This window comes from Gopherus evgoodei, chromosome 4 (assembly GCF_007399415.2).
Source record: "Gopherus evgoodei ecotype Sinaloan lineage chromosome 4, rGopEvg1_v1.p, whole genome shotgun sequence".
NCBI lineage: Eukaryota > Metazoa > Chordata > Testudines > Testudinidae > Gopherus > Gopherus evgoodei.
The window spans coordinates 40,305,230-40,332,067 of NC_044325.1; the positions used below are offsets into that span (position 1 = coordinate 40,305,230).

General features: G+C 42.0%; 1 protein-coding gene across 1 annotated transcript in view; it reads right to left on the reverse strand.

The window, feature by feature from the left end:
• The window catches only part of TSHR (thyroid stimulating hormone receptor), a 235,771-nt gene that overhangs the window by 13,310 nt on the left and 195,623 nt on the right, over positions 1–26,838 (reverse strand). Inside the window, exon 9 of the mRNA XM_030558987.1 lies at positions 6,897–6,974. Within this exon, the coding sequence (XP_030414847.1) occupies positions 6,897–6,974 (78 nt within the window). The remainder of the gene's footprint in view (positions 1–6,896; positions 6,975–26,838) is intronic.

A 26,838-nucleotide genomic window follows, 5' to 3' on the forward strand; every position in this document is an offset into this window, starting at 1 on the left:
CCCCCCCGTCAGAGCAATGGCAGACAATTGTTTCGCGTCTTTTTTCAGCGCAGACACCATACCATGGCAAGCATGGAGCCCAGTCAGCTCAACGCAGCAGTCATAAACATTGTAAACACCTTGCGCATTATCGTGCGGTTTATGCTGAACCAGAACCTGCAAAACCAGATGAGGAGGAAGTGACGGCAGCGCGGCGATGAGAGTGATGAGGACATGGACACAGAATTCTCTCAAACTGCGGGCTCCAGCGCTTTGGAGAGCATGGTGTCAATGGGGCAGGTTCATGCCATGGAATGCCAATTCTGGGCCCGGGAAACAAGCACAGAGTGGTGGGACCGCATAGTGTTGCAGGTGTGGGACAATTCCCAGTGGCTGCAAAACTTTTGCATGCATAAGGGCACTTTCATGGAACTTTGTGACTTGCTTTCTCCTGCCCTGAAGTGCCAGAATACCAAGATGAGAGCAGCCCTCACAGTTCAAAGCAAGTGATGATAGCCCCGTGGAAGCTTGCAACACCAGACAGCTACCGGTCAGTCAGGAATCAATTTGGAGTGGGCAAATCTACTGTGGGGGCTGCTGTGATGCAAGTAGCCAAAGCAATCACTGAGCTGCTGCTACCAAAGGTAGTGACTCTGGGAAATGTGCAGGTCTGCTGCAATGGGATTCCTAAACTGTGGTGGGGCGATAGATGGAACCCATATCCCTATCTTGGCACTGGACCACCAGGGCAGCCAGTACATAAACTGCAAAGGGTACTTTTCAATGGTGCTACAAGCACTGGTGGATCACAAGGGACATTTATCCTTGGGGACTCAGCATACCCCTTAATGCCATGGCTCATGAAGCCATACACAGGCAGCCTGGACAGAGTCAGAAGCTGTTCAGCTATAGGCTGAGCACTTGCAGAATGGTGGTAGAATGTGCATTTGGACATTTAAAGGGTCACTGGCGCACTTTACTGACTTGCCCAGACCTCAGCGAAACCAATATTCCCATTGTTATTGCTGCTTGCTGTGTGCTCCACAATCTCTGTGAGAGTAAGGGGGAGACATTTATGGCAGGGTGGGAGGTTGAGGCAAATCGCCTGGCCGCTGATTATGCACAGCCAGACACCAAGGCGATTAGAAGAGCACACCAGGAAGTGCTGCGCATCAGAGAAGCTTTGAAAACCAGTTTCATGACTGGCTAGGCTATGGTGTGACAGTTCAGTTTGTTTCTCCTTGATGAAAACCCTCCTCCTTGGCTGACTCATTCCCTGTAAGCCACCCACCCTCCCCCCTTCGATCACAGCTTGCTTGCAAAGGAAATAAAGTCACTATTGTTTAAAAACCATGTATTTTTTATGAATTGATTATAAAAATAGAGAGAGAACTGACAAGGAACCGGGTGAAGTATGGGAGGAGGGGAGGAAGGAAAAGGCCACTTTAAAACTTGTTGAATGACAGCCTGCTGTTGCTTGGGCTGTCCACCGGGGTGGAGTGGCAGAGTGCACGGAGCCTCCCCCACCTTGTGTTCTTGGGCGTTTGGGTGAGGAGGCTATGGAACTTGGGGAGGGGGAAGGGTGGTTAAACAGGAGCTGCAGCAGTACTCTGTGATCCTGCTGCCGTTCCTGACACTCCGCCAGATGTCAGAGCATGTCCATTTGATCCCGCAGTAGCCCCAGCATTGCATCCTGCCTCCTCTGATCTTCCCGCCGCCACCTCTCATCTCAATCGTCCCTCCTGTCCTCACGTTCGTCCCTCTTGTCCTCATGTTCATTGGCTGCTTTCCTGTACTGTTATACTGTGTCCTTCCATTCATTCAGATGAGCTCTTTCATTGCGGGTTGACTGCATGATCTCAGAGAACATTTCACTGCACATGTGTTTTTTTCACTGCCTTATCTGAGATAGCCTTCGGGATGGAGGAGGGAGGCTTGAAAAATTTGCAGCTGTGGGAGGGAAAAAAGCGAGGTAAGTATTTAAAAAGATATATTTTACAGAACAATGAGTATACTCTTTCATGGTGAACAACACTATTTACCTTACATAGCACATCTGATTTTGGTACAAGGTCCCATTTTGCATCTTAATATTGAGTGCCTGCGGCTTTGGTGTTAGAGATCAGATGGGAAACAGAATTTGGCTCACATGCGGCCATGGTAAGCCATTGTTTTTCGGCTTCTGCAACCTTCATAAAAGTAATGCCCTCCTTTCCCATACCAAGCAAAGCCCATTGAGTGCTGTGGTTTTTGTATTAACGTGCAGCAGCAGAAACCAAACTACCCTCCCTCCCCATCCAAGCCTCTGGGATGATCGCTTTACCTCTCACCCCACCGAGTGGCTGGTATCAGGGAAATGCTAGCCAAATGCTAAAAGCTCAGCATCAATCCCCACCCCCGGCTCCAACTGCGGGGAGGATTTCTTTTCAGCCACAGGCAAACAGCCCAGTAGGAACGGCCACCTCTGAATGTCCCCTTAATTAAATTCCCTTATTTCAACCAGGTTACCATGAACGATATCACTCTCCTGAGGATAATACAGAGAGATAAAAATGTTGCTTGAATGCCAGCAAACACCGGGACCATATGCTGCCAGGCTTTGTCATGCAATGATACCAGATTACTTGCTACTAGCATGGCATGGTAAAGTGTCCTATCATGGAGGACAGAATAAGTCTGCTTTTCCGAGAAACCTTCTGCAAAGGCTTTCAGAGTACCTCCAGGAGAGCTTCATGAAGATGTCCCTGGAGGATTTCTGCTCCATCCCCAGACACGTTAACAGACTTCTCCAGTAGCTGTACTGGCCACGAATGCATCCCAAGTCCTCAGGGCAAGTTAATCCTTAAAAAAGTTTGCTTTTAAACCATGTTTTATATTTACAAAGGTACACTCACCAGAGGTCCCTTCTCCGGCTTCATGGTCTGGAATACCACCTTGGGAGGGCTGGGAAGCTATTTCAGTCAGGGTGAGAAAAAGATTCTGGCTGTTGGGGAGAACGGTGTGCTGTGCGCTCTCCTCAAGCTCGTCTTCCTCCTCATCTTCCCTCCTCATCCTCAGGCATGACTGAAAGTACCCCCTCCTCAGAATCTACGGTCAGCAAAAACCACCACAGTGCGGTAGTGGTGGTGCCCCTCCCCCAGAATTGCATGCAGCTCAGTGTAGAAGTGGCATGTCTGCGGCTCTGCCCTGGAGCATCTGTTTGCTTCTTTGGTTTTCTGGTATGCTTGTCTGAGCTCCTTAACTTTCACGTGGCACTGTACTGAGTTCCTATTGTGGCAGCTCTCCATCAGGCCCTTGGAGATTTTTTCAAATGTTTTGGCATTTTGTCTTTTGGAACATAGTTCTGCTAGCACAGAATCGTCTCCCCAATCAGCGACCAGATCCAGTACCTTCCATGCGGTCCATGCTGGAGCTCTTTATCGATTCTCGGACTGCATGGTTACCTGTGCTGATAAGCTCTCCACGCTGGGCAAACAGGAAATGAAATTCAAAAGTTCGTGGGGCTTTTCCTATCTACCTGGCCAGTGCATCTGAGTTCAGATTGCTGTCCAGAGTGGTCACAATGGTGAACTATGGGATAGCTCCCGGAGGCCAATACCATCGAATTGCGTCCACACTAACCCTAATTCGAACTGGCAATGTCGATTTCAGCGCTACTCCCCTCGTCGGGGAGGAGTACAGAAATCAATTTTAAGAGCCCTTTATGTCGAAGTAAATGGCTTCCTTGTGTGGACGGGTGCAGGGTTAATTCGATTTAACGCTACTAAATTCGACCTAAACTCGTAGTGTGGACCAGGCCTAAGTCACCCACTACATTGACTTAATAGCTCCATCACTGCGAGAGGCATAGCACTTTGGTCAATGTAGTTAGGGTGTCACAGTGTCTGTGTAGACGATGCGTTACTTACATTGCCTGCTGGCTGTCAGCCCCAGGTGAGGTTGAGAACTTGAACCCTCCCACCCCACCCTGGCACTGACAGCTCAGACCAGGACAGGGGTGACTCCAGCTGTAAGCCCCGCACAGGGCTGATAGCTGAGGCTGTCTGCCACCGGGCTCCAGTGCTCTGCAGATCCACATTTTTATATCCATGCAGGGCTAGGCAACCTTGGCACAGGTGCCAAAGAAGCACACGAGCTGATTTTCAGGGGCACTCACACTGCCTGGGTCCTGGCCACCGATTTGCGGGGCTCTGCATTTTAATTTAATTTTAAGTGAAGCTTCTTAAACATTTTAAAAACCTTATTTACTTTACATACACCAATAGTTTAGTTATATATTATAGACTTATAGAAAGAGACCTTCTAAAAATGTTAAAATGTATTACTGGCATGCGAAACCTTAAATTAGAGTGAATAAATGAAGATTTGGCACACCACTTCTGAAAGGTTGCCGACCCCTGGTGTAAGAATTACAAAAGGCTGTGAAGTTGTTACCCACAAATTAAACTTGACTGAACATGCTACATTCCCAAAGTAGTTAGTCTGTGCAATGCTAGCAAATCCAAGGACCAGATCAAAGAAAAATGCTGTCAACTTAAAAAAAAAAACTGGTTAGGAATAAACAGGAGCTTGTACATTTATGATCACTTATCATGGCTCCTCTGTCTTCGTTCCTGGAGAAGCAATTCCTCCTTGTGCAATGTCTATTTAGCACCATCTCCATCTTCTGGTGGAAATGTTATTATGATCTGTCTATTGCACATATGCACAGTTTCTAAAGGAAGATGGAAAGCTGTCTGATGTGACTGAAAGATTAAAAACACACGCCAGTGTCCTGTGGATTAGTGACAAATGGGTCAGCACAATAGACTACAGAAAATTATGACAGCTTCCAGTCACTTTGAGGAACAAATCTAACCTGAAAACACAGTAAGAGAAGAAATGTCTCTTTATATGCCCTGAATTCCACTTTTCCAATACTGGTAACCACAACACTACATTAATGTGATATCTATAAAATGTTATCTATCTGCAGCCTCAGTGATTTGGATGTTTATATGTATATGTGTTTTGATATATTTAGGTCAACATATTAGACCAAAATCGTTTTAGATGTCTATTATATATACACACAAAATATTCTGCCTAATATTCCCTTCCCTTTCAATGAAACCATTTTGTAAACAATCTTTTGTCCTGTAAAGGTATTTGGGAAATCTTATGCATTTAAAGGGATAGATCTCTAACTGCACAGATACTGCCATTGCAAACTGCAGCAGGAAGAATAGCCTTTAAGAACCTCAGCTAAGAAAACAGTCTTCTATCATTTGAGATGAAGGAAGATCTCTTTTGGCTCTCAGTTATAATATAGGTTTTATGATCCACAGGCAGTCAGCAAGAAGAGGGAAACAACATAAGCAGACAGATGGAGAGACTTCTTACTTAATAGATTTCAGTACTGAGGCAAAACTCAAATTCTGCTGTAAGAAAAAGACTGTAATATTAAAGAATAAATACCCAAAAGTGTTAAACTGTAACTGGAAGATTTTATTTTTTAAACTGATATGCTTTCTGGCTTTTTGTCTTGATTTCCCTGTTCCATATTCCACCTCCCTTTCTGAACTCGTAGTCACCAGCAAGGAACCTTCTGATACAGGATTGAAGCCACATATGTCAATAACCACTTTATGGTTAAGCAGACAGGGGTTTTTTTGCTGCAAAGCTGTTACTCTGCCAGTTTTTCTGTCATCAGTCACATTCAGAGGGGAAGATCATGCCTCCTACAACCTTAATTACCTAGTCTAGTTGGGAGGATTCTTGATGATCCTTAAGTAACTCGGTAGCCCAAACATCATTTTGATGCAATGACACTGAATATGACACACAAGTTGTCCTGTCGGATAGAGAGTGAATCTGGCAACGTCATTTGGAGTGATCTCTGTGGCTGGCATCACTGCCATGATTACCAACAGGCTAAACCCTGCAATTCAGCTGCTATGTCTGGAGGAAGGAATATCAGGATCTTCTGCAAGCAAATTAGAGGCTAGAAAAGTACCTGTTTTGTTTTGTTTTTTTTAACTCAGCACCCTCTCTCATTCTTCCAATAATTCTCAGCACCACCATTGTCCCCAGGATAGCATCCATCCACTACATTAAGGACTGGACCGACTCCCTTCTGAATCTATCAATCCCTCTCCTTAAACCTAAGCAGCAGAGAAAACGAAGAATTGGGTTTGTGTCCATAGGTTTGTATAAAAAAAATCTGTCATGCATTCTTCAAACTTTTTTCCTGTTTGTTTTATATTTTAGAAATAGCCAGAATATCAAATCTTGTCTTCCTTGATTTTATTGGTAGTCTATTTGGAGGACCAGAAAACTGGACTGGGAGACAAATTAAATAGGGAGTAACAAAAACAGCAGCAGCAACAAAATAATTTTAAGAGTTGACTAAAAATCCCTTCCTATCTCAGTTTTCATTTTCTTATTACTTATGCTACTACAATCCTACTAGTTCTCCAGTTACACAGTGTCTTTCACAAGAAACAAGGTAATGAGGATTTGTATTTCTAATGTAAAATACTAACTACTTCTAAAACTTCTTTCAGCCCTTCTTTAATCATCATACAGTAGCAAAAATAAATATATTTCTAAAAGGCACAAACCCAACTATTTTCTTTTTACAGGTGACTTTTAATCAGCTAAAGGAATAGTTGAGCTATGTACATCTGCCACTGTGTAAACCCCAAGAAACAAAACACCAAGAAAGACTGAGAATCAAACAAAAACCCAAGTCTCTTGCAACACAGAGCATCAACCCTAGGTAATATAGTCAGTTCCAGAATAATAGCTTTTATCATCAATGTTATTGTGTAAGCATATCACCCACACTCTCTTGTTTTCTATTGATAGTCCTGAGGATGGTGCAGTGCTAATGAACACCACTTTAAAAACCTTTTCCACCCTTTTCTCCTACTCACAGTAGGGTTGGTCCACTGTTCACTCCCAAAAATGCATCTTCTTCAATAACTTTCAGGTATTTGTTCTTGTGCAGGTAGCTGCAGAGAAAAAATACACAATTATCTGGTGACAAAATTATATATCTCCCATGAGCTACCATATGTAAAGAGGAAAGAGGAATATGAACACTCTAGTGAAAAAGAACAAGATTAGAAGCTGCAGGAACCCTGAGTTACCACATGAGCCATTTTCTTACATTCTTTAAATAAACTTGACAAACAGCCAGTATCTGCCCATGTGAAATATATTTAGTAGCTGTCAGTCCAATTCCTAATGATACAAGTGTCCACATCACAAAAACTACCTCTTCAAGTGGAACTCCAGTAGACAGGACTGGCGCAACCCATTAGGCGACCTAGGTGGTCGCCTAGGGTGCTACCATTTGGGGGGCGGTGACTGCGCCGGCCGGATCTTCGGCTGCCCCAGTCGTCGGCAGTATTTCGGAGGCGAGGCCTTCCGCCACCTCTGTTGGGGGTGCCATTTTGGGGGTGGGACCTTCTGCTGCCTAGGGCACCAAAAAAGCTGCCAGTGCTCCTGCCAGCAGAGGCAACCAATACTGAATAAGTTATGGATAATGAACACCCTACCTTACGAATGGTCCCTCCAGAGCCGGGTTGAGGCACATTGGCTAAGTAACATGGAGGAAACTTGCCTTGCCACTGCACATATCATACCTATTCTGTGCAGACAATTCTGTACAGGATTTTAGTCTTTGGTATGGTCAATTGACACCTTTCTCTGGCATTTAAAAACTAGAAAAAGAACTTCTGTCAATGCTCATTGAACTTTACCTGTAACTTACGAGTTCATTTTCTGCTCCCATATTATTTATACTCTACCGTGCAGTATTTGAGGCAGAGCTACAGTTACACTTTAGGCTAGAGATAGTTACACATTGCGTTACTGATTGTATACATTGGTATTCTTTCACCTACTTATAAAAGGAGTCCCTCTTCAAAAATAAAAATTAAATAAAATATACATATTTTCATTGTTATTGTTACTCTGTCTTTATTCACAAATATTTTTAAGGTTACCTGGTCTTAATTCAAAATGATACCTATTCCACTTCTCTTCAGTTATAATAAGGAACGTGAGGAGGAAGAGGGGAAAAAATGGGGGCCTGGGCTTTGAGAAACAACCACTTCTTTTTAGCTGTGAATGAGAATGGAAGGAGGGGCAGTCAGGCCCCAGCGAGCCACCACTATCTGCGGAGAGAAGGCGACATAATGCTTCCTCCCACTTAGTTTCACTAGGAGCGGAAAAGACATGAGTGTGAGGGATGGAAGGAGCTTTAAGTCAAGTAAAAAGCTTTTTAGTTCACCTGTTGAACCACATTTTTAAAAGCAGCCTCTGCATTTCCATGCCCACCTTAGCCAATCAACATTTTAAGTACTGTCAGTTATTTTGCTTTGTATAAAATGAGCCCAATTAACAAGTCTCAGGAACAATAAATAAATTCAGATAAAGTCTTACCATTCTGAACATTTCAATCTTTTTTTAGGAAAAAGCCAAGAGACGTTCCCTCAAATAAACTAAGACCTCCATCCCAAACACACATGTACACCATACACACCAAATATTCCCCCTAAGCAAATCTGGGGGGTGGGAGGAGGAGGGTTAAAGCTTTGGTATCCCCAGCCTCAGACCTGAGGATGCAAATGACATGGGTGGACACATCAGAGACCTGTAGGAAAACACCACCCACGCGGAGTTTGAGTGTGAGAATACATATTTCAGGTGCCTTAAGGTTTGTATAACCAAAACGGCCTCCCATGTACACGTAACAATGTAGAGATCAGACTGAAGCTCCTTTGAAAGAAGGGGAGAGAAAGGATGAACTTGAAGGAAAAAACAACCAAAGAAACCTCTACCATGATGTCATCAACAAAATCTATGTTCTAAAATTCTGGAGAAACAAACAATTTCCCTCCATCATTTGGACACTTTCCTAAAGCCTGTAGCAACGCAGCGTTCTCTCATCCCTACACATGAGCCATGTAAACAAGACAAGGCCACCTTTCATTCCACATCATTCTGGCACTTGAAACATCAGAGAAAATACAGATATAGGTAGCAGTGCATATGCATTTCAGAGAGACAGGGTAGCACATTGCATAATCAAAGAAATACCACAACATGCTTATTGAACACTCAAGAAGTTACCATAATACAGCAACAGAACAATAAAAGCTAAACTCAGTGCTACTCAACATTACAAAGAAAGTGGCCAACCTACCCAGCCAGAGGATACATCTTCGGTATCAGTTGCATTTCAATTTAGCTAAATCCTTGCACTTTTCCTTAAACTGAAGTTTAGGTAACTTTTGAAATATCTGGCTTATTGTTGCAGGTAATTAATTCCAGTAGCAAACTGCTCTAGAAAGGTCAGACATTTTACACTAGATAGTTTCTTTCCCAGTGGACTAATATATTTTAGCATATCTGATTTGACTTAAGATTACTTTTCAGATAAGAAATTCTCAGAATAAGGCAGTGGTTTCAATAATTCCACAATTTATGGGTAGACAGTGGGAAAGAATAAATACATAATAAAACAGCAGTATACACACACAACAACAATAATGTGATAAATTTGTGGCCATCTAGGATTTTGTGATTGGTATACTGCTGCTGATCAGAAATTCACAACAGCAGATTCGCCTACTTTAGGAGCACAGGGTTCCTATCACTTCATCAGCTGCTAGTGACATAGGGCCTATGACAACAGTTGAGCAGTTCTGATTCCATTCAGGAGAGAATAGTTTTACACATACTCAGTAGGTAGTTCATTACAATATTTAATAATTAAAGCTCACAAATTATCTGGAAGATAGACAAGTATTGTCTCCATTTTACAGATGAGCTCAGATAAATTAAGTGACTTGCCCAAGGCCATGTATCATAGGAGTGGTAACTTGATATTGAGTCCCTGGCTCTAATATTTAGCTCACACTTCCTCTCTAATAGACCAGACAGGTCATCAGTCTTTGCACAGCTGGAGTTCCCTGTCTCCCACAAGATAGGAGGATTTCTACATTTGTTAGAACTTTCAAGATTTCCCCCTACACATTCATTTTACATCTTCCTATCCTTCATGTCAATCAAAACTAAACTGGACTTCCTTTGTAACCTGCCAAAGCACTTCTTTATTCAATGAGTGGGGTCACTATAATAGCAAAAGTTCACTCCCTCTTCATCCAAGAACCTACCACATGAGCATCCTGTCTGTAACATTTCTAGTTCTCAAGAGTTCAAGAACAGTACTGAGTTCTGAATTCAGCTCTGTTGCAGAGCAATAAGGAAAGCTAGTGCTAGGCTCGCCTGAACATCTGTAATTTATATGCAATTTTTCAATACTTTCTCTCACCAACACGTAGTCAGAAAGCTGGAGAGCCAGATACCAATGACCAGTTCGAGAAAACTGACTGTTTCACAGATGACTGTAACAGATATCATCACTACTTATATAGCTGAGGTGGTGCTGTAGATTCAGAGCTTATGCCCTATGGCCACATCTTGAGTCACATACATTCTGGATATTTTCAAGGGTTATAATGATTTCTAGTAGAACAACACAAAAGCCCCCAAACAGGTCTTTCCTAACACATTACTCACAAGTTCATTTAGTGTATCTGTACAAAAAGTACTTTGAGAGCTTCAGATGAATAGCATTACAGAAATCTAACTATTTATTATTAAAATACCAGATATTTCAAATCACCAACACTCCATCAGGATTAATGTTATCTCAAGGCTAACCATTTTCATTTTGACATTCAAGTTCAAATCCCAGTTACAGCAGTGGTTCTAATAAATTTTTGTCTACAAACCATGGTGGTCATTGCTGTGCGTGTTTGCGCATTCACACAAGCATAACATCAGATTAAACCACATTGAAATCACTGGGAATTTTTCCTGCAGAAGGAGTGCACAATTAGAGTCTTAATTAGGAACTTAATGACAGTAGCCATGAGGTCATCACGTAGGCTACGATGACACATGGATAAAAAACTTGAAGCTGGCCTGGGTTTGCTGACTTGGGCTTGTGGGGCTTGGGCTCCTGGGCTGAAAAAACATTGTAGAGATGTGTGGACTTGGGCTGGAGCCCAAACTCTGGGACCCTGCTGGAGTGGAGAATCCCAGAGCTCAGGCTCCAGCCTGAGCCTGAATATCTACACAGTGATTTTTAGCCTTGCAGCCTGAGCTGCATGAGTATGAGTCAGCTCATTTGGACCAGCCATGGGTAGGTGTCATGGTATAAACCCCCACTCTGAACCTTAGCGTCCAAAAGATGGGGTACCAGCATGAATTCGTCTAAGCTCAATTACCAGCTTAGTACTTGTAGAGCTGCCACCAACCAGGAATTCCAGTGCCCGGTACACTCTGGTCCCCCCAAAACCTTGCCGGGGACTCCCAAGACCCAGACCCTCTGGATCTTAACACAAGGAAAGTAAATCCTTTCCCTCACCGTTGCCTCTCCCAGGTTTCCCCTCCCTGGGTTACCCGGAAGATCACTGTGACTCAAACTCCTTGAATCTCAAAACAGAGAGGAAAATTCACCTTCCCCCCTCCTTCTCTCTCCCCCTCCCAGACTCTCCCTGAGAGAGAAAGTAATCCTATCACAGAGAGAAATTTACCTCTCTCTTCCCCTTCCCTCCTTTCTCCTCACCAATTCCCTGGTGGATCCAGACCCAATCCCCTGGGGTCTCACCAGAATAAAAAAACAATCAGGTTCTTAAACAAGAAAAGCTTTTAATTAAAGAAAGAAAAAACAGTAAAAATTATCTTTGTAAATTCAAGATGGAATATGTTACAGGGTCTTTCAGCTATAGACACTGGGAATATCCTCCCAGCCCAAGTATACAAGTACAAATTAAAATCCTTTCAGCAAAATACAAATTTGAACGCCTTCCAGCCAAATACTCATTTGCAAATAAAGAAAACAAACATAAGCCTAACTCGCCTTATCTACCCAGTACTTACTATTCTGAGTACATAAGAGCCTGTATCAGAGAGATTGGAGAGAAACCTGGTTGCACGTCTAGTCGCTATCAGAACCCAGAGAGAACAACAACCAAAAACTAACAGCACACACAAAAATTTCCCTCCCTCAAGATTTGAAAGTATCCTGTCCTCTGATTGGTCCTCTGGTCAGGTGACAGCTAGGCTCATTGATCTTGTTAACCCTTTACAGGCAAAAGAGGTATGAAGTACTTCTGTTCTATTAACTCTTACTTATCTGTTTATGACAGTAGGTCTTTTATCTCTGTGAAGATGTACCCTAAACTGCAGTTAAAATCTAGTGGTTGGCCTGTGTCAGCTTACTCAGGCTCATGGGGCTCGTAGCTTTTTAATTGCAGTGTAGATCCTCAGGCTCAGGTTCATGCTGGATCCTAGGCTCTAGGACCTTGCAAGGTGGAAGGGTCCTAGAACTCGGGCTGGAGCCCAGGCCGAAATGTCTATACTCCAATTAAACAGCTCCTTTAGCCTTAGCTCTGTGAGCCCAAGTCAGCTGGCACAACCCAGCCGCAGGTTTTTAAAAAAAGAACTAGATAAGTTCATGGAGGATAGGTCCATCGACGGCTATTAGCCAGAATGGGCAGGGGCGCAAAACCATGCTCTGAAGCATCCCTAGCTTCTGTTTGCCAGAAGCTGTGAATGTGTGATGGGACGGATCACTTGATAATTACTTGCTCTGTTCATTCCCTCTGAAACAACTGACATTGGCCACTGTGAGAAGACAGGATAATAGGCTAGGTGAACCACTGGTGTGACCCAGTATGGTCATATGTATGTTCTTATGTTTCATTGCAGTGTAGTCATATCTTCAGAGACCCAAGGACTTCCAGACTATTAAGTCAATAGAAACAAATATAAGCAGGCAATATTAGAAGGAACCTCCACATGCATACATACAGTTATAGTGCATTCATATCTGAGATTTTTTTGCGATGTTTGTTGTTATACATTGGGCATTAGGCAGTAGTAATATAATCTGGAATTCAGTTTGATTAGGTCCAGTGTCCTTCGCATTCCCAAAACTCTTTAGAGAAAAACAGCTAGCTGTTTTATAGCACTTTTAATCTGAAGATCTCAGAGTGCTTTGCAAAAGAGGTAACTTGGTAAGTATCCTTATTTCCTGAATAAACTCAGGCAGAGAGATGAAATGACTTCCCTGAGGTCAGTGGCAGAGCTATGAACACAACTCAAATCTCCCGAGCCTAGTTGATTGCTCTAATCATTAGACTACACTGCCTACAAGAGGCTAACATTTAGTGAAGAACTAAAGGTCCATAGGGGAGCACAGATCAAGTCTATAGACTCGAGTCTTGAAAATGCAGGCAATTGAATCGGTTTAGCTGTAAAGTGTGCAAATTAGTCTGCAAACCATAATGTTTGTGTATTGAAAATTACAAAGGACCTAATCCTGGCCCCACTGAAGTCAATGGCAAAATTGACTTCACTGGGCACAAGTCCATACTTCTCACTGTAGTCAAGTCAGAAGATGCAAATATTTCACCTGAGCTATAAAACACAAGTACATAGTGAGCACTGGAATAGATTTTCTCCATATTATTTGTTAGGCATAACACATACCTAATTCCCTGCATGCCACCAAGGAAATCTCTCATAGCCTATCCTCTCATCTGCTGTCATGTGAAACAAGCCCTAGTTCTGCTACAACACTACATAAGGGATTAGTATCTCCCTTTATCTGATGCTTTATGGAGAAATATGGGAGCCACTCTCATACCTTGTCAATGTTGACCCAGTGGCTTTAGTATCTTGAGCTACTGCTTCACTATTTGCTATTTCCCCATTTCATTTCCTGCCTGAAAATCTAACACTGAGTATCTTTAAAAATCAAAAAACAGAACAAAAGCAAAGGATTAATCAGAGCCTTCAACATCTTGACTGTAGCTGTGACTGAAGCAAGAGAAAACCTCTTTGCCCTAAGCACTAGATATCATTGTACAACTAAATAATTGCTTGTTCAATTTTGCAATATTTTTCTCTGACATTTAAGACACCACTGGGAGTAATAAAGTTGAAAGAAAACAGTTCAGATCTGCCAATAAAACTAGACAGATTCTCAAACATACAAAGTCATCCAGAGACCAATGGCATGTTTATAATAATCCCTTAATAAGAAGGGGCTTCACTGTTGCCTGCCAGTTTGAGCATACATGAGTCAGGCCCATCAGAATGTAGGATCTCCTGTTACTAATTGATTTCAGTTGTTTAAGTCCTTTTTGTTTTGTTTAATAGGTACCCAATTTAAATGGAAAAGGAATATACTCTCCTTGTTAATTTCTGCTTTGACTGAAGGTATTTATGTACAGCTGGCTTAGTCTCTTCCAACAGCTTCCTTGTCCTTGTTTACATTTCTTGTCTAAATGTACTCTAATTTTTTTCGCTCAAATTCACCATGAGCCAAGACCAAATTAAAAACTTCAATGCTCTTGTTCACCTATTAACTTTTTTAAAATAGCTTTAAGTGAATGTGAATATCCAGATGATGTGAGGGACCATGCTAAGGAACTTCCTTCTCAATCCCTCCATTCTTCCGCAAATATCTGTCAATGTTGATAGCATAATCACTCTCTGAAGTCATGCCTGCCTATTTTCTGGGTGTAATCCTTGACTCCAACCTCTCACCCTGTATACATCCAGGCTATGTCCAAATTATGCTTCTTCCTTCCTAACATTTTCAAGATCCAATCTGGTGTCCACACTGCATAAAAACTTTCTCTGTGTCCACACTGCATAGAAACTTTTGTCCAGACACTTAGTATTGCCAGTCTTGATTACTGCAACCTATTCCTCTCAAGCCTTCCTGACACTGATCTCCGGTCAGTTCTGAATGACCTCTCTGACCTGCTGGTCTGAACACGTCATCCTACAGCTGGCTAAAAAAACTGAAAAACAATTCTAAAGTTGTTTCTTTCTCAAAGGGTATGACTTTTTCCCCCCATTTAAAAAAAAGTTGTCAAATATTTTTTTCAAAATTTTGGTTTCTTGCTTCCTCACAGTTTTTCATTTCTGACACTGATTGCAATATAATGAATGATTTCTGGGATTTCTTCTCCCTTGCTTTTTATTTTTTTCCTTTTGCTACTTTGTAACTTTTCAAAACTTCTACTTTTGAAGAGCTATGGAGTGGTAGAGTTAGATTCTCCTTTTTCCTTTTGCCACTTCACAACTTTTCAGAAGTTGAGGAAGTACTGAAAATCAATAGAATGGTAAAAGTAAAAATGCAAAAAGTGAAAAAATAACTCCCATAATTCATTGTATTTCAAAACCCTAAAAATTCAAATTTTTAAAATTTGAAATGTAGATGAAAAACTAAAATGTAAAAAAAACAGAAGTGTTTTAACCAAAATGTTTTATTCTTAAAAAGGATATAATTCTGCTGGGGAAAAAAGTTTCAAATACAACATTTCAAGCAGTTCTATGCCATCTCTGAATCACTCCAATGGCCTCCCTTTTCCCACTGCATCTTATGCAAACCTCTAGACCCTATCTTTATGGCTCTCCACATTTTCCCTAGCACCATCTTTTCTATAATCACGTCAGTCTCCATTGCTTGTTTGTTCACTTCTCCCAAAAGCACCTTCACACTTCTTCCATACGGCCCCAATGCATGCTATACCCTCCCCAAATTAATCTGTATAGGCATTACCTGCCCTCCTTTAAATATCTCGAGATTTCTCTTCTACCATGATGCCTACAGTAAGTAAGCAACTGATCATGGCTAGGTAAGTGATCAGTTAGGATTACTGACATCATTAATGTCTTGTTTATATCCTAAAAAAATCATTAAGAATAAAGAAAAGTTACTTACTGGTAGTTTTTTTGAGATGTGTTGTGCATATATAAAAATTGGTGCTCAGGCACCCCATGTACTCAATATCAAAATCTTTTGGCCCGCAGTGTTCATTGGGATTGTACATGTGCCTTGAATGTCCTCGTAACCTGCACGGAGGGTATATAAGGCGAAGAGCCCAACTGCCAGCCACTCTGTTCCTTCCCCACCAGAGAATCCCAATGTCATAGGACTCCATAGCAGAAGGGAAGGACAGAGTGTCATGGAATATATAATATGGACAGTACATCTCAAAGAACTCCAGTTTCTGATTTTCTTTCTTTGAGTGCTTGCCCATATTTATATATTCCACTCATACTGACTCACAAGCAGTGATTCAATGTAAGCTGATGGGAGCTTAGAATCTAAGTGAATAAAGATCACAGCACAACTTTGTCAAAAGATGTTTCCAAATTTGATGTTTCTACGATGGAGTAATGTCTTGTAAAAGTATGACTTGATCCCCAGGTTTCTCTCTTATAGATGTCCATAATAGAGATATTTTGTAAAGATACTGCTGATGCTCCCTGAGCTCTAAAGGAATGAGCACTCATTGGTGTTAGGAGTGTTAGTGATGATAGTGTAGTATTTAGGCCCATATATTTGCCTGAGAAATAATTTTGGGTCTTGTTTGCCCATTTGACATTTTTATATTCTTACTAATGTGTGAACAAAGACACTGTGTGTTATATCTACCCACAAGCAGATGGAATGACAAGAGATAAGAGATAGTGCTAAAGTGTTGCTGGGTAGAGTGGGAGTTTAATATATGAGCATACGCTTGAAATATAGCTCTTCCTCAACTCCTCTCTCTAGATAAGGTCAAGCAACCAGTCGGGAGGGGCAAGGAGGATGAGGGGGAGAGAAGGTATAAGAAACACTAAAAGCCAAAGAAATGCTTGTCCCTAAGCAAAGTACAACCTCACTCCTTACCCCACCCATGGGAAACAAAAGAGGTGGTATTGCAGCCCCAAAATGGAACATGACCATAAATTGTAAGGGGTGGGACCAGGGGCACGCATTACAGATATAATTATGTCTGATAAGGAAAGGTTAAGGAGGACACTGGGAAAAAGATTGTACTGTCATGCAGAGCTATGGTTGTGCTTGCTTGATTAACCCCATTGCATTGCCTGCACTTTGGACTTCTGGTCTTCTGCTTTATCTGCATGAGAAGAACCAGGGAACCAGAGGAGGGTGAAGGGAAAGCCCTTAACCAGGGAAGGGTGAAGGGAAAGCCCTTAACAATTGGCAGCTGTTAAAAACTAGAGATCCTGGTACTGGATAAGTATAGAAAATGTTGTCCCTGCAAAGGAGCATGGTATTTAAAAAACAAAACCCTAACGTAGCAGTAGTTTGCCTCAAAATCTTCGCAAGTCCACAATAGCATCATTAATAGGGAGAACTATTTTCCTAGGTGTAGCTGAATAAAGTATGTCAATCAGTTTGTGAAAATGTCCCTGAATCTCATCAACAAGGATTTGAAGACACTCAACCTTTCTCAAGTAAGTTTTGAAAAATTACCAGTTGCAATGGGGCAGCAGGAATTACAACTTGTCAGACAATAAGAATAATAAGAATAATAGGTCCCATCAAATCACCAGCTTGAAGTGGGACTTCATCAGACATCTCCTCCGTTTGAGGAGGACCTTGAAAAGGCAAAGAGCAGGCTGAGTAGCTGAAGCAGGAGAAGGATTTTTTTCCTGAGGGGTGGCACAGAGGTATAATGTTCTGGCCTGTTTGAACCCCATAGATTTCAGACGGGCGATGCAGGCATATTGCAAGGGAAGTTCCAACAGCAAAGAGGTAGGAATCCATGGGGCAAGACAGTGATAGTCACTGTGGAAATTTACAGGAGAAGAGTCTCTTGAACATCTACAAAATCTGTAAGAGGCAAAAGGAGATTCCCTTGAGGAATATGTAAATAACTCCCGCACCCTGTCTTGTAATCCTAAGGAAGATATAATGAAGCATTCTGCATCCAATGGTGAGGTGGAAGAAGCTGGACTAGTCGTCTGTATCACTAGACCCTATGCAGTTGGACTTTGAAACACACTCAGTGCCGCAGACAAAGAAGGTACCAGTATTGAAGAGATGATACTGAGAAAAGTAGAGACAAGTCTCCTCCAATACCTGCAAGCCTCCCTGTACCACATACTTTGTCAGTACTAAATGGTGCAGGGAAGCCAGCATAAGAAACAGTGGAGTCAATGGTGCTGATGTACTGAGTGGAGCACAGCAGTCATTGCTGGTACTAAAAGAACTGTAATGGAGATCATTTGTACCAAGGAAACATTAATAGACAATATGGCAGGAGCCAGCACCAAAGATGCAGGCAATTTTACATACCACTGTGGTACTGAAACACCAACAGTGTGATCTTTTTTAGTTCCACAGCAGCCATACTAGACTTAATTCTCTTTACACTAAGAACAGTGAAGGGAACCAGACCACTTGTTAAAGGAGACTTTCACTGGTGATCTGCCACTAACTTTTCCAGAACAGTGCTCCTCTTTTTTTGTCAGTTCTTTCTGAGACAGAAATTGGAGCTTTACATGACAGCTTTGGAAGCTGGCAGACACTGAGCTAACAGATGTACTCCTGGAAACAGGAAGATCTTTCCAAGTGGAGTCAGAGATACCAGGGTTTGAAGCTGGAATCATGGATCAATCAAGCAAAGACATTTTCAGGTGAGGTTCTTTGCCATTTAATGCTCTCTCTGAGAAAGACTTGCAGACTGTTCATATACTGGGGATGTGGGACCTCCCTTGGCACTCAAAAAAAGGCATCATGTATGGTCCTCATTTATGGGTAATGCACTCTCACAATAGAGGCAATACCTAAATCTGGAGGATTTAGGGTTTGACATGTCTAACCTGCAGTACCAGGAGAATTATTAAATATACCTGATAAAAAGTGAAAAAAGAAAATAAAATCTATCAGAAGTATTTGCCAACAAGCAAAAAACCTAATTCTAATAATTAACAATATGAGTGAAAATAGGAATATATACACTAGGGTACAAAAAGCTAAGCTCATGAGAATGACAACAAGTAATTCTGTCTCGCAGACATGGGTGGTGAGCAGCAATGGAGTAACATTTGGGCTGCTCCACCCTGTATCTCTTTGTTGCAGGGCATGAAAACATTCAGGGCACATGCATGGCCACACTGGACACCGCTGGATAAAAGACTCCAATTATCAATCACATGGGGCGCATGTAGACCATGAGTGGAATATATATGGACAAGCATTCAAAGAATTGCTAATAGTGCACATAACTACTCTCCATAATAGATTTATGTGAATAACTGATTTTTTCCATTAGTTGGCAGTTCCAAAAAATAACAATAATAAAATAAATTATTTTTAAGTTGACCTAAAATAGAATATTTTTGGAATTTTCAACAAATTGAAGCTTGTGAAAAAAATTAGTTTTGGGTCAAACAAAACATTTTATTCAACTCCAAAATAAACTTTTAAATTTAATTGTGGCAACTTTTTTTTTAAATAAAAGCAAATGTCAATTATCCGGTGGTTAGAGCACTCACCTGGAATATGGAGACCCACGTCTGAGACTCCACTCTAGAGCAGAAACTGAAACCCAGGTCTCTACCCTCTCAGCTGCATGCCCTAACCACCAGGCTATAATGTATTCTGTGACAGGTCTCTCAATCTCTCCTAATAAAGCTGTTCCACTTGGTATAAATAAATAAATATTCATTGGCCCAGGCACAAAATAAAAATGACTCTCTAGCTTGCTGGTTAGGACACTCAACTGGAAGACGTGGGACACCTGGGTTCCAGTCTCTGCTCCTTAGTGAGGATTCACAGCTAGGTCTTCTATATCTCAGGTGAGTGCCCTAATCATTGGGCTTCTTGTTATAAAGGGATATTGACATCACCACTTCCACTTCCTTCTCGGTTTTGTGAATGGCGCCTAAAAGTTGGAGTTAGACACCTAAGCCCACTTGTGCTTCAAGCCCAAAATATCAACAATTTTCATATAGAAATGAACTGTTTTGACATTTCTTTCTTTGATTGAAAATTTGTTGCAATTGACACAAATTCACAAAAACAATGAGGAGTCCGGTGGCACCTTAAAGTTTAACAGATTTATTTGGGTATAAGCTTTCATGGGTAAAAAAAACCCCAGTTCTTCAGATGCACATAATGTTTTGGTTGTCCCAAGTCAGCATTTTTCAGTGAAAAAAATTTAAGCCACACATTTCACCAAGCTCTACTCCATAACCACACGCTCCTGGTGTTTTCTTTCCCTTTAGCCAACTTCTTGCAACCCTTTCCTCTCTTTGGGTCAGGTTTGAGGCACATTGGATAGGCAGTGCAGGGGAAGCTTACACTATTGCTATTCATCCTGTGCCTTTTCTGGGAATTAGGAAAAGAATCTGCTAACTTCATCAATACAAAACTCATTATAATGAAACATGAAAAATGAAGAAAAGGAAAAGAACCACACCACAAAATAACACAGAGCATTCTTCTACAATAATTGTCCTCTGGGCTTTCTTTCCCAGAAAGGTTTTAAGACACAGTTTAATGTGCTGATTGCATTTCAGTATTTTTCTCCAAAAGATCCTTTATGGTAAAACCCTTGTTGTTATCCAAGTGCAGTTTTAACCAGTAACGGTTACTGAGCTTCCTCATGAGAATATGTCATTGGATAAGTGTGTTTTCTTTTGATAGACTCACCAATTCTTTTTGTCTTCTAATTTTAGAGTAAGTCTATAGAGTTTAGTAACGCAGGAAAAAATATGTCCCCATCAGCTACATTTTAAATATGACTATCAAATTATTAAATGAGTTTAGAGTTTTCTACATAACATGCCATCAGTCATGAGAAAACAATCATGATACTGGCCCAGAACCTTGGTGCAGCTCCACATGGGGTGCAAAAGTAGCCTTTGCATTTCCCAGATGCTGGGCTGACTGCTTGCTGAGCTGGTTCCCTACTGTAACTTACAGAAACCTGAAGGCTGCTTTGAGTTATGTCAGCTGCTGGTAAGTCCAATGAACAATATGGCAGCTAGGGATCAGTGGGTTGTAAAGAAGCCCCAGTCATGCCCCCTTTGCTCTGGACATGCCTTCTTTGTGGGCAGCAGGGGCAAGGGGTTGTGTAGAGGCTGTTATGCAGGTAGTATGCCACAAGAGTTTCCCCCTACACCAAAGTGCTCCTTTCGTATCTTGTTGTGCAGAAGTTTAGGGACTGAACCTTGCCTCAGTGTGGCAGAAAGAAGTTGCATTGTACCTCAGGATCTGGGCCAGCATGAATACATTTCATGAAGGAACCACAGAAATAAGTTCCTGAAAACAGTGTTTAGAGCATGAGTTGTGAAACAGATACTGTTTATCATTCATGCCTACAAAGTAAGTTTTAAAACAGATGTTAACATTCTGAAAATAGTGGTATTGTCTGTATCTTTGTTCTCAGTAATGTTTTCAATTATTAATGACTTTAAGGGGATTTTCTGGCTCAGGAGATCGCTATTGTAAATAGGATAATTTTACCTCTAGTGTTCAAATCTAGGCCAGTGGCATTCAGTCCAGGAAATGACTGAACATCAGTTAGTCACTGAAATATGTCAGGCAACTTATTCCTCATTTCAGTGGACGAATATCATTATTATATTAATATGACAGTAGTGTCCAGCACCCCCTGTCAGGAATGCTGCCCCAGTGTACTTGGTCCTGTAGGTAGCATGACATGTACCCTTCCTCAAAGAGCATGCAATTTAATTTGAAGCAAGATATGAGTACGTGTAACAACAGGAGAGAAGGGGAGGGAGAGAGAGAAAATATGAGTAACAGTATTAAAATACTCTAGACCAGGGGTTCTCAAACTTCATTGCACTGCAACCCCCTTCTGACAACAAAAATGATTACACAACCTCAGAAGAGGGGACCGAAGGCTGAGCCCAGCTGCTCTGGGTGGCACTGCCAAAGCCCAAGCCCCACTGTCCTGGGTGGGGGGGCCGAAGCCAAAGTCTAAGGGCTTCAGCCCCAGGCAGGAGGCCTGTAACCTGAGCCCGGCCAGTCAGGGCTGAAGCTTTTGGGCTTTGGTTCGGTCCTGGGTGGTGGGGCTCGGGTTTCAGCTTTGGCCCCAGCCCCAGGTCCCAACAAGCTAGCCCTGATGACCCCATTAAAATGGGGTTACGACCTATACTAGGGTCCCAACCTACAGTTTGAGAACCGCTGCTCTAGTCCCATAGGTTAACAATGCCAAAACTTAATGATTCCAATCATTTAACTTTTTTAAAATGTAATTATGGACCAGAGGCAATGGCACAAGGAGGAATGATTTAACAGGAACTCAGAAGCAGGAAGAAGGAAGGAAGGTAAAAAGAGAAGGGGAGAGGTGAATCAAAGAATGGAAAGGCACAAGGAGGGCATGGAAGAGTGAAACTGACAGCAGAGCAATAGAGGAAGAAGAGTAGGCCAGAGCAAACCATTACTTAGCTGAGAAAGACAATGTGCAGACTTCAGCTTGCAGAATCTGGTCTACTGACATTATTGGTAGGTTCTCAAGGTGCCTTCCCTCCCCAAGAGGTGGTCCTTTCCAGAGTAAGGTTGAATGTTATCACTAGATGGCAATATAGGAGCTACTTCTTTTTTGCCTGAGAATTTATTGGGGAGGGGGGAGAAGAAAACGTTTAAACATTAGTTCAAATGAGTACCTGGATATATTTGAAATGCACTTTTGCAGAGCCGACTGGATGATTACAATGCAAAATGCACAATTCCCAAATCTAATTACAGTAATAAACACCAAAGGGTGTGTTTACCTTGATGCAAACTCAAAGTGATCAGTCGTAATGCTCAGAGCCAAGATAAACAGTGGTTGGTGAAAACATACAATGAAGAAACAGGTACCTATCTTTCTGTAACTGTTGTTCTTCAAGATGTCTTGCACGTGTTCATTCCACTGTAGGCATCTGTGCCCCGTGCACAGTTGTTGAAGAAATTTTTCCCTCAGCAGTATCCATCGGGGCAGCCCAATCACCGCCTGTCATCACACACCACGGTATGTAGGTATAAGAGACCCCAACCTCCTTCAGTTCCTTCAAACTGGACAAACTCCAGTAGAGAAGAGGAGATGGGAAGATTGCGGAATGAACATGTGCAATGCATCTTAAATAACAATAATTATGGAAAGGTAGGTAAACATTTCTTTGAGTGATTGCACACGCTCATTCTGCTGTAGGTGACTCACAAGCAGACAAACATCAGGGTGGGCTCAGTGTCTGTCTGAACCTGGCATCATCTCTGGGCTAGTGGGAGATGGCATAATAAGCAGCAAAAGTGTGGATTGATGAACAAGTCGCAGCTTTACAAATGTCTGTGATACATACTTGTTCCAGGAAAGCCTTCAATGTCACCTGCACCCTAGTGGAATCAGCAAATACTCTAGTTGATGTAGTTATATTAGCCAACTAGTAGCATAAACAAATGCATAAAGAAATCCAGGATGAAATCCTCTGAGTGGAAACTGGTCAGTGCTTAACTCTGTCTACAATTGCAATGAATAATTGCATTGAAGACATAAAAGGCTTAGTAAAAAGCTAAAGAGGATGTTACTTACCTGTAACTGGAGGTTCTTTGAGACATGTGGTCCCTATCAGCATTCCACTGTGGGTTATGCATGTGCACCATGTGTCCAGAGTCAGAAAATTTGAAAGTAGTGTCTGCTGGTCTGCACATGTGCTCTGATTTGCCTCATGCTTCTGTCTGTGGCGATAAAGGGTGAAGTGAACCATCTTTGTCTCCAGTTCCTTCTCCACCATGAATCTGACAGACTCAAAGCAGAGGAGAAGGAGGAGGGCAGAAAGTGGAGTACAGATAGGGATCACACATCTCAAAGAGCCTCCATTTACAGGTAAGTAACGTCCTCTTCTTCTTCTTCTTCAAGTGACGGTCCCTATTGTATTCTACTGTGGGTTACTGACAAGCAGTGCCTAAGTAGGAGGAGGATGAAGACAGAAGGGTTGTGCACAGAATCACTGTGCCAAAGGAGGCATCAGTCTCCGAGTCCTAAACCAGGGCATAGAGTGTTGCAAATGTGTAGATTGAACTCCATGTGACCACTTTACAGATGTCTAGAAGAGGCATGTTTTGAAGAGATACCATGGTCATTGCTTGAGCTGTAGTAGAATCAACTCATGCCCCAGTAGGGGGGATGTAGGTATGATAGCTTGTAACAGTTTAATGCAGACAGATTTCCATTTGGAAATTCTCTGGGTAGAGATGGCATGTTCCCTGATTCTCTCTGGTAATGCAATAAACAGTCTCAGGGACTTCCTGATTGTTTTTGTTCTCTGTGGGTAAATGGCCAAGGCTCATCAAACACTAAGGGAATAGAATCTATGTTCTTTTGCAGACGTGCGGTTTCAGGAAGAAAACAGGTAAGTGAATAGACTGGTTAAAATGAAACTGTGAAATTACGTTTGGTGTAAATTTTTGATGTAGGCAAAAGAAACCCTATCCTTGTGGAACACTGTAAATGGTGGGTCTGCCATCATAGCGCCAAGTTCACAGACTCTTCTTGCTGAAGTGATGGCTATAAGGAAGGCAAACCATGGACAGTCTCCCGTGGTTCAAAGGGTGGGAGGAACTTGCTAATACCAAGAGTACCAGATTCAGATTGCACTGGAAAGTGATCTTTTGGAGAGGTGGGAAGGTTCTTGGGAGGCCTTTAAAAATTTAGCCTTTAGCCAGTGGGTAAAAATGGAATAATCCCCCATAGGAGGATGGTGTCATAAACAGATGGTTAAGGGTTAATGTCTCTTTTACCTGTAAATGGTTAAGAAGCTCAGTGAACCTGGCTGACACCTGACTAGAGGACCAATAGGGGGACAAGATACTTTCAAATCTTGGTGGAGGGAAGTCTTTGTTTGTGCTTTTTGTGTTGTTCGTTGTTCGCTCTTGGGGCTAAGAGGGACCAGACGTACACCTAGACTTTCCCAATCTTTCTGAATCAGTCTTTCATGTTTCAAAATTGTAAGTAATAGCCAGGCAAGGTGGATTAGTCTTATGTTTGTTTTTTTAACTTGTAAATGTGTCTTTTTGCTGGAAGGATTTTTACCTCTGTTTGCTGTAACTTTGAATCTAAGGCTGGGGGGGAGTCCCCCTGGTCTATATGAATCTGAATACCCTGTAAAGCATTTTCCATCCTGATTTTACAGAGGTAATTTTTACCTTTTCTTTCTTTAATTAAAAGTTTTCTTTTTAAGAACCTGATGGATTTTTCCTTGTTTTAAGATCCAAGGAGTTTGGATAGGTGAGAAGCCTTTCAAGGCAACCCAGGGAGGGAAAAGTCTGGGGGGAAAAGGAGGGGGATGGTTAATTTCTCCTTGTTTTAAGACCCAAGGGGTTGGGTCTGAGTTCCCCAGGGAAGGTTTTGGGGGAACAGAAAGTGTGCCAGACACTAAATTCTGGCTGGTGGCAGCGTACCAAATTTAAGCTAGTAATTAAGCTTAAAAGTGTTCGTGCAGGTCCCCACTTTTTGTACCCTTAAAGTTCAAAGTGGGGGAAAAACCTTGACAATGGGATGTGCTGATTGCCACTATGTGGACTCACAAGAAGTTGAGGGTGAGACCCAATGTCTTTAAAGATAGAATGTAGTCTAGGACGAGGGGACTCTCTGCAGCTTCTGGTATAACACCTTTTTGTTGTGCCCAAGATGAAAAGCTTTTCCACTTAACCCAGTAACATTGTTTATTGGAGTCTTTCCTGCTGTTAGAGAGAGTGTCCTGTACTACTGAGGATCATGCCCCTGTTAGGGTTGGCAACATCAAAATACCATATTCTGAGGTGGAGCAGTCGTGGGACATTCAGGATGTTTGATCCTGCCATTGCATGGGGACAGAAGTTCAGGTAAGTTTGAGATCATAACTGGTGGATGACAAGACAGATCCAACTGGGGAGTCCTCCAGAGCTGGAAGATGGATCTGGCCCTCTCTGAGTATAAATGACCACTCACAGTGATTGGAGAAGGATCTTTTCATGATCCACCAATATGTTTTGTTTCCCATGCAGGCAAGCAGCTCTGAGATTAATCAAATTAGTTATAAAAAATTCCCAGAGGCAAATTGCCTCTTGGCACAACTGGGTTGAGCACACCCCTCCCGGCCTTTTTATATAAAACATAATCACAGCATTGGCCATTAGAATTAACAGATACTTGCCTACTATATGTGGAAGGAAAGCTGAGCAGACTAGTCAAATAGATTCAACTCCCTTACATTTATATAAGTATTAAGATCTTGAGAAGACCAGAGACCTTGAGTCTGTAGTGACCCCATATGAGCTCCTCAAACCAGGCATGATGCATCTGTGACTATAGGAAGGGTTGGTAGCAAGGCAATAAAGGTGATTCCCACATAAACTTTCAGATGATCCACCCTCCAATTCAGAGACAACAAAACCCTCCTTGGCATCTGTCATGGTGTCTGGAGTGGCTCACAATTAAAGTGCCAATCTGATGCTAGACTGCCAGAAAACAGGGCAGACACCCCGAACTGGGGGTATGTTCTATAATTAGATTTCACCAAGCCAGTAATAAATGTATGCTCCTGATTACTATATTAGTCTCACCATGGAGCCACAGGCAGTCCCTCTAGGTGCTCCAGCAAAACTTAATACCTGGACAAACTTAACACCTCGACTTAATTATATTGGTCATATAAACAAAAAAATCATATTGTATTAGGTTCTTCCAGTACCGAAGGGCCAGTCACTTACCCTAGGTCAAAGTATACTTCAGATCTCACCAAAGACAACACTGAAGCCAATTTCTCTAGTAAACTAATTAAAGATGTATTAGCTAAGAAAAACAAATGAGGGTTATTGAGAGGTTAAAACAGGTAAAACACATTACAGGGGAATCAAAGTTTGTAAGTCCAATATGAGAGCAGAGGTGTAATAATTAGCTAGTTTTCTATAAATCTCTCAGGGTTACCTAACACAGCTGTAGGGATTCTCGGTCCAATTGCTCAGAATTCCACTCTGTCAGAATTCAT